Source organism: Fringilla coelebs (assembly GCF_963513975.1).
Source record: "Fringilla coelebs genome assembly, chromosome: 28".
Lineage (NCBI taxonomy): Eukaryota > Metazoa > Chordata > Aves > Passeriformes > Fringillidae > Fringilla > Fringilla coelebs.
Window position 1 is genome coordinate 6,989,225 of NC_140054.1, and position 8,345 is coordinate 6,997,569.

General features: G+C 54.7%; 1 protein-coding gene across 1 annotated transcript; it reads right to left on the bottom strand.

The window, feature by feature from the left end:
• Positions 1-758: 758 nt before the first annotated feature.
• Positions 759-2,329, bottom strand: ID3 (inhibitor of DNA binding 3). The gene is made up of 3 exons (XM_084222588.1): positions 1,821-2,329; positions 1,534-1,605; positions 759-1,072 (listed from the first exon to the last, which is right to left on the bottom strand). Exons 1-2 carry the CDS (start codon positions 2,139-2,141, stop codon positions 1,549-1,551), a joined length of 378 nt encoding a protein of 125 aa, XP_084078714.1. The 5' UTR covers positions 2,142-2,329; the 3' UTR covers positions 759-1,072; positions 1,534-1,548.
• Positions 2,330-8,345: the final 6,016 nt, after the last annotated feature.

Below are 8,345 nucleotides of genomic sequence, written 5' to 3' on the forward strand. Positions count from 1 at the left end.
ACCTCTTCCCTGCAGTGTTGACCCAGAGGAGATTGGGCCAAGCAGGGTTGCTCTCTCAATACTACCTGGGGCAGCAAAAGCAGTCCAAAAACTCCTCTATCCATATGGGGTATATTCTGGGGGAGCAGCATCACCCCTTCTAGCCCAATAGAAGCTCAAATCCAGCATCAGGGCACCTATCAGCCCATTTTCACATGCCTAAAAGTGGAAAAAAAGCTGGAGTCCTTCCAGCTACACCTCTTGATGGGTCCCCAGGGCTCAGCACCATCTTCACTCCTTCAGTATCAGGTAAGCACAGCAGCACTCAAAATAGCTGGCAGCCACCCCGGCCAGGAGCTGGCAGCCCAGGGTTAATTCCTCCCATACCTGAGCTGACATTTCAACACTATTACACAATTATGGAGATTCCTACAGTAACCCTAGAAGTTCCCATCAAAGTTTGGGAGGCTCCCACCCCCCCAGGGGGTTTTCCCACCCAGAGGTACACCCCAGCTCCCTCCATCGAAGCGATGAAGGAGAAAAACCAATCAAAATTATCTGGTTTTTATTATGCAAAAATGATAACTTTTATAAAAAGTTTATAAAGCAAGTACAAGGCATATTCGCAGAAAATCACCTTCCTGCACAAAAGGTACAAAAAGTTATACTCTAGTATAGAGCTCCACAATACACGAGGCCACAGCCCCAGAGAGTTTAGTTCATACTCAAGGATGTTTATTCCCCCCCCTCCCCAAAGCCCCCTAATCCCCACCCCGCCATCCCATTAAAGACCTTTAAAAAAAAGGACTCGCTGCTATAATCCAAAAATATACAGACAACCTCCGCTTCATCATCAGTCTATCGTTAAAAATATCTCATGTGAATTCGGGTCCCAAGCTGGGATGCTGAGCTCCGTGGGTGGGATGCTGGCGGTGGAAGGCTGGGGGGTTCGGAACCAGCCGCTCCCCACTCGCGGTGTCTGGGCGAGGCGATGCCGGGGCCGGCAGGTCGCAGACAGCCCGGCGCCACGGAGGAAACTGCTATTTACCTCCGGCTGATAACGAACCAGGAACCGACACTCGCTGCCTGTTTGCTAATTGGCACAGGGAGGTGAGAGAACAGAGGGGGAGGGAGGATAAAAAAATAATAGCGGTAATTAGTGCGGCGGTAAGTGGAGTTGGGGATGGAAATTTGGGAAGAGGGGGTGGGAGCCAGGAAACCAAGTTCCTCGGGGACTGTATCTGGCTCCCGGCTGGGGATGGGTTGGTGCTGGTGGGGACTGGGGTTTAGGCGGGAGACTCGGGGGGCGTCTGCAGAAAGGGGGAGCACTGGTCTGCGTTATTTGGATCGGTATCGGTGCTGGGTTGGGGTGGTGAAAAATTGGGGCGAGGGGAAATTAGGGAGAGGGGAGCATGGGTTGCTGGGGATCGGTCCGCTGGGGATTTTGATGCTGGGGGGCGGGAGGTGGCCCCTGGACGCCACCTGGGTTGAAGGCATATGGGGAGAACTGGGCTGCGGATGGTGGTGGCGGTGGTGATTGGAGGCGACACTCACCTGGTGGAGGTGGCGTTAGTGACACAAACTTCTCTCGTCTTTGGTGCGGAGTTCTGAGGCGAGTTCAGCCGCCTGCAGAGAGAAGGGACGGGGCTTAAGATCACCCCGGCAGCTGGTGGTCCCCCCTTCTCCCCACCCACTCCTCCCCATTCCCCACCGTGCCATGACCCACCCACACACTCGGGGACCCAGGACCACCCCCGTCCCGACTTGTTATAACCTCCAACCTAACAGATCCTCTCTCCCCAAATCGATATACCTAGCCCCCAGTCCGAAGCGACCCTTACCTTAAGGGAGAGTAGGGTGGCCTCGGAGGAGGGGTCGCGGCCCTTGGACCCCTCCTCCAGCACAATCTGGAGGTCGAAGATGTAATCTATGACGTGCTGCAGGATCTCCACCTGGCTCACCTTGGTGCCTTGAGGGATGCCCGGCACCAGCTCCCGCAACTTGGAATAGCAGTCGTTCATATCGTAGAGCAAGTTCATGGGCTCTTCCAAGGCCGGGCTCTTGTTGTGGCTGCCACGGGCAATGGCTAAACTCTGCTCCGAGAGGCAGCAAACGGCCTCGTAGCAGCTCCGGACGGAGCGCACCGGACTGATGGCTTTCATGGTGGGCTCAGAGCAGGTCTAGAGATGCAGGACGGGGGGATACCTAGGAGCCTCAGGGGCTGTCGCGGCAGCGGGGGTTTTGCTGGGACCTTCGAGCACCAGACGGCCAAAGACGGTAGCCCTAAAAGCTTTGACTCTCACGTCCTGGACCCCCAACTTTCGTATTTCGCCGGCAGATCGGAGAGGGAGAAGCACGCGCGCCGCCTTTATATAGACTGCGCCACTTGACCGCGCCCACTACATGCAAATTTTGAACAACACAACCCCCTTTTATGTAAAATAACTATTAATCGCTTCCCTTTTATGTAAACGAAGCCCTAAACCCCGCCTCCGAGTGTCAATAAAGCAGCAAACTCCACCCCTACACATTAATGAAGTTTTAAACCCCTCTACCTCACCCCCTCAGCCCCCAGATTGAACCTTGATGGCCCGACGGGGCAGGTCCCCATCCCCATGGCCAGACCCCCAAACCTCTTGGGGATTATCCCCCCCTAACCCCCTCAACACCCTAGCACCTCCAAACTGTCCCACTCCCCTTCCCAGTGAATTCCCCCTATTTTTAGATAGGACGGTGGGGTTTCTCACCTCCCAACCTCCCTGTTTTAAGGAAATTAGTGCCGCCCTTTTCCTCAATCCGCTTCTCATCTGACCTCCAGACTTTCTGGCGTCAGGAATTATCTTGTGACCAGCAGAAAAAAATTAATTGCGGTAAAACTGAGGTTACGATGGAGAAACCAGATTTAGGTCAGCGCCTGTGAGAGGCCTGGAAGGTTTTTTATTTTGGAGGTGGGAGAGGAGATTTATAGGCAAAGGGGTTATCCCAGCAGAAGTGATTGGCGCGGGGGGGAACGGGGGGGGGTGCGGCGGGATATGAAGGAAACTGCCCTACTGAACCATTGCTGCCCCAAAACTTACAGAATCAGAGAATGTCCATAGAAAAAGCCCAAAGCTGGAGCGATGTGGGGTCCCCGGTGGGTGTCACTGCAGCGGGTGGCACATGGAGGGGTCCCGCAGTAGCAACAACCCTGCAACACCCCGGCAGTGAATCAGGATGAGCCCAAGGGGAAAAATCCTCTCTCCCCCAAATAGTGACTTTGGTGGGATTTAGTTATGGAGGGTGTTGTGGGGGCTTGGTTATGAAAGTGCAGGAAGGGAATGTTACAGCCAAGAGGGTTGGAGGGAGGCACTTCGGGACCCTGCTTGGCCCAGGGCTCCCAGCTAATGAGGGGCGCAGGGGGTGAGGGTACAGGCACCTGGACCAAATTACTCCTGCCCACGGCAGCGATTTATTCTAGATCTGCCCAAATCCCATTTTGGTGGTGCTGGGGTTTACTTCCACCCCCGCAAAGGGGTCTGGGGACTGCAGGCTGGAGGGCACCTCTCCTCCCCACATCTCCCCCAAGGCATGAGCTGCTCAGCAAAAAAAAAAAACCTTGAGAGTAGCATCCAACACTGCGGTTGGATTATTTTTGTACCTTTTATTTTTCTCTCCACGTCCCGTCCCGTCCCCCCCCCCCAATCTCCCCAACCCCCCCACCTCACTCGTTGTGAATTTCGTGGGAAATCACCTCTGTGTAAAGGATGGCAGTTTGGGAAGATGCATAATTACCCTCATTAACCAACTCCCCTCCCCCCAAAAAAACACGAACAAAATAAAGTTATGAAAGAATTAAACATCTTTTAAAAATAAATGATAAGTGTAAAACTTAATGAAATTAACACATATTTTTAAAATGTTTACAAAACATTTAGAAACTCTTCTCAGACCACCACCTGAATCCTTCTTATGACTTCCCCTCAATACAAACCAGCAGCGTACAGCCTCTGCTTATTCCCATACACCCCCTCTCATTTCCCAAGGGATGGCGGGGGGGGTGGGGGGGGGGCGCTGAAAGGCTTCAGAGGGACTGGGAGGGGAGCTTTTGTTTGCAGGGGGGTTTTGTTGGCGGCGGTTCCCACAGGCCCTGCCTGGGCGGCGGGACCCGCTGCCTTTGCCCAGCTGTGGCCCGGGCCCTCCAGCTGTGTTGATCTAACTCCCGGCCCCAGACAGCCTGGCGCCAGCCCTGCGCACGTCATGCATTCACAGAGGGATGCGTGGCCAAGGCAACCTCCCCCCCCCGCCTCCCCCCGCACCGCCACCGCCACGGCCACGCTGCCGCCGTATTCCAGGGGGATTCATTCCAATGCTGGGATACCCCGAGTGTGCGAGAGGGCTGGGAGCACAAGAATGTTTTTTTTCTGATCACCCCAAGTTTGTGTCACAACCCCTCATTCCTCCGGATGGGTCTCTTCACATTTGACCAGGGGCAAAGCGGTGCTTTTAGGGTGCCCTTGCTGTGGCAGCTCCGGGTTTGGGGCGCCCTTACACAGTGGCTGCGGGAGGAGTGGATTTCTTGGTGTGGAGGAGAGAAAATGGGGGAGGAAGGGAGTGGGAATGCTCTGGCGCATGACGATTTCGTGGTGAAAGGGCCCACACTGGGTGTTTTATTAAAATGAAAAGTAAAAGAATCAGCAGAAGAAGCAGGAGCTGGGATTTTCCACCTCAGCAAGCACCCCAAAATCATACCAAATTCCTTGGGGGAGGGGTGACCATGTACTACAGCTCAGCTTTTACTCCCTTCCCACCTTTCTCCTTATCCTGGGAACAGATTTTTAATCCCAGGGGATTTGCCCATGCTGCAAATACCTGTAAAGGTCCTCAAAACTTGGGGGGGGGAGCCTCACAAGTAGCTGCTTCCCCCCACCCCAAAATAATCTACCCCTTGGGCTTGGTTTTTTTTTCCCCTGAAATAAGTCAGTACAGGTGACAGGATGTGAGGGACGACCAGATTTGGCGCAGCTGCTGCAGGGCAGGGAGGGCAAGTGTGGGGGTCCCTGTGTCCTGGGGGAACACCACCAGCATTTTGGGAGGAATTTCTTGTGTTTTGGAAGCTGGAGGCCGTTTGGAAGCGCTCGCTGCGGGGCAGGGATTTGATGGGAGAGGACAGGAACAGAGATGTGGCAGGGTGCCCAAGGCAGCTACAAAGGCAAGGGCTCTTCCCCAGGGGTCATCTGGATTCACTTTCAGATGGGGCTGAGGTGTAAATCCCATATTCCAGGGATCTTTAGAGACCTTCAGGATCCTTCAGGAGCAAGGGAAGCTGAGGGACCTGGCTGGCTTGCTCTGGCTAAGCACAACATGGGAACAAGAGTTCAGAGATCATTTACTGATTTTTGGAGATGCTTCAAGCCAACCCCCTCCCCATCTTGGGCACCCACATGGCACAGCACAGCAGCAATCTGAGGGAGTTTTGGTGCTGGAGAAGAAATCTAGATGGAAACTCAAGGACAAAAAGGGATTCTGGCTTCTTAAATGGGCTCTGAGATCTCTTTCCCACTTTTTCTCAAAGGCCATGGGGAGGCAATCCAGTGGCATTTGGTGATCCTGCTGAACACTGTGTGGCAGCTCTCTTGACATTTCAATTCGTGCTGGAGCTAAGTGGATGCTCCTGGATGGACAGTGGGTCCAAGATGGGCAAGGACAGGCAGGGACAGGAACTGTGGCCCTGCTCTGGCCATTGGTCACACAGAGAATGTACTGAAAGGTCCCTGTGCCAGTTTGGCAAACCCTCCCTGGGGTCCCTGTAGCCACAGTGACACCCCTACATTGAGCTATGATGTCCCAGATTTGGGGTGTTTCAGGATCAATGGAGATTATAAATTGGAGCTGGCAGATATGGATGGATGGATGGATGGATGGATGGATGGATGGATGGATGGATGGATGGATGGATGGATGGATGGATGGATGTTAGTCCACAGCCCATGCAGAAAGGAACCTGGCTCCTTTCTGAGGATCTGTGCCTCAGTTTACCCCCCTCACCCACCACAGGGACCCTCTGCCAGAGCCAGAAAATGCCAGAGGTTCCATAATGGGCCACAAAGGGGCCTGGATGAGCAGACAAAATGGCCGAGAATTAAGGGGGGAAAAAGGAGTGGCACCTAGACTCAGAAAGCAGCAGTGAGGTACCCTGCCCCCCCCAAGCCAGGTCACCAGGAGACCTGATCCAGCCCTGGGGAATGTGCAGCTGTTTGTGTAGGGGATTAGCCCCAGGAACCTCCCCTCAGCCTGAGCCCAGCCTGGAGGCAGCACCCAGGACGGTCCCTGCTGGTGATCATCGGGGAACAAATGAACACCATGAGGCATTACCTTGTTCCAGAGTACTCAGGGGAGGGAGAGGAACACTCTCATCTCTCTGGAAGAGAACCAGGAACTGTGACATGAACTGTGGCCAAGCTGCTCAGTCACTGTCCATGCCTCAGTTTCCCCACGCTTCCTCTCATCCAAAGCCCTGACAAGAGCAGAGCCATGCCTCCATCATCCTCAGAGGCAGAGGGAACCATATATTCCCATGAGGAGTCACAGCTGCTTCTTCAGGGCAAACCTTGGACACCTCTGTTCCCTGCAGAGGAGAGGCTGGGATGTTTGGAACATACCTGAGTGGTACCCAGAGTGGGGAGAGACAGTGGGGCTGGGCCCAGGCAGTGTTGGGCAGGCAGCAGTGGCTGTTCCCAACACCAGGATTCCCCACAGCTGCTTCCTGCTGCTCTATCTCACGGGTGCATCTGGGGAGCCGGGAGCACTGTGTCTACTGCCACTGCTTCCTGTGCCAACCCCCCTGCCCTAGCCACCGTTCTCACCACCTCCCCCCATGGCTGGCCAGACCCCACCCTTCCCCTCCCCACCCCTGACACGGTAACAGCCCCTCTGAGTCCATCTGCACCCTGAGGGGTCTTTTCCCTCCTGGGACCCTTTTGGGGCACCCTCAATGTTACCCTAATGAGCAGCACACCCCCGTGTTACCCTAAGGGGCCCAAGACTGATCAGCTCATGTCATGTGACCCCCCATAACCCAGGCCCTGGTGAGGGGGTCCATGTGGGTGTCCCCAGCAGGGTAGGTGCTGAGGTGCTGCTGCTGGAGATGCACACACAATTTGGTGCTCAGCCCACCCCTTGCTCTGCTCCCTTCTCCCTCCACCTTTTTGATTCCTCCCTTCCCAAATTACATCCATCCAAATTGCGTCCCTGCAAGAGGAGGAGGATGGGGCTGGGGGTGCAAAGGCTGCAAGTGTGAACAACCCTGGCTGCTGTGGGTGTGGCGACACTAGGCTCACTCAGAGGAGCCTGGGCCCTGCTGCCACTGCCAGGGTGACAGTGAAGCAACTCTCACAATATCCTCAGGGAGCTGGGGTGTGGCAGCAGGGGGGCAATGGGCACCCAAACCTGGCACTGTCTGCCACAGCCTCCCCCCAAACATGGGGTGCTGCTGCCCTGGCATGGTCCAAAGAGGGGAAACAGGCATGGGGAAGAGGAGCCCAGCCTGTGTTATGTAGGGGTCCCAGGAAGAGTTCTGCTGCTCGCTGCAGCCCCTGCTCCCAATCCCTCCCCTTCTCAGCACCCCAAATTCCTCTCCCCAGTTCCTGCTGTGCTGCAGATGTGGCTTTGCCAGGCTGCCCTTACTATAATCAGAGACTGTTAAAACTCATCACAACCCCCCACCCTGCATTGCCTAGCCCTAAATCACACCAACCCCAGCAACCCTCCTCCAGAAAACCTGACACACATCCCCAAAACCCTTAAACCTCCCAGATCCTCTCCAAAACCCAACACAAGCCCCTGGCCAAGCCATCCATCCCCACTACCCCCAGAAAGCCACATCACCCAGCATCACACGGAAGAGCCCCTCCATGGAAAAATGTAGGGGGTGGGGGTAGAGATGTTTTATCTCGGCCTCCATCTGCCCCTAATAAGGCAGGTTTATTTTTAGTGGAGGTGAAAGCCGGAGCCACCAGCTCAAGAGCTTTTTCCACTCACATCTGCATTTGTACAATTTGGGTTTCCTGTCGTGGTTTCGGTGCTTTTCAAACCTGCCCAAATTGTTATTTTCTTTGCTCGGCAAAGAGCGACACAGATCGCTCCCTCTGTATCCTCAGTATAAATATCTTGCCAACATCCCCTGCCCAACCTCCCCTCTCTAATCTCTCCATTCATCTGGCCCCTGACATGCTGATATCTGGGAATGGGGTCCAAGCCTCCTCATGGGGCTGGGATGCTGATGGAAGTTCAGACTGGACCAAATAATTCCTGTCCTGGATTGTGCCTTTCCAGCCCCAGTGCGTGATGAGAAGCCACTCTTCAGCCTCTGAGTAGGGAAACTGAGACAG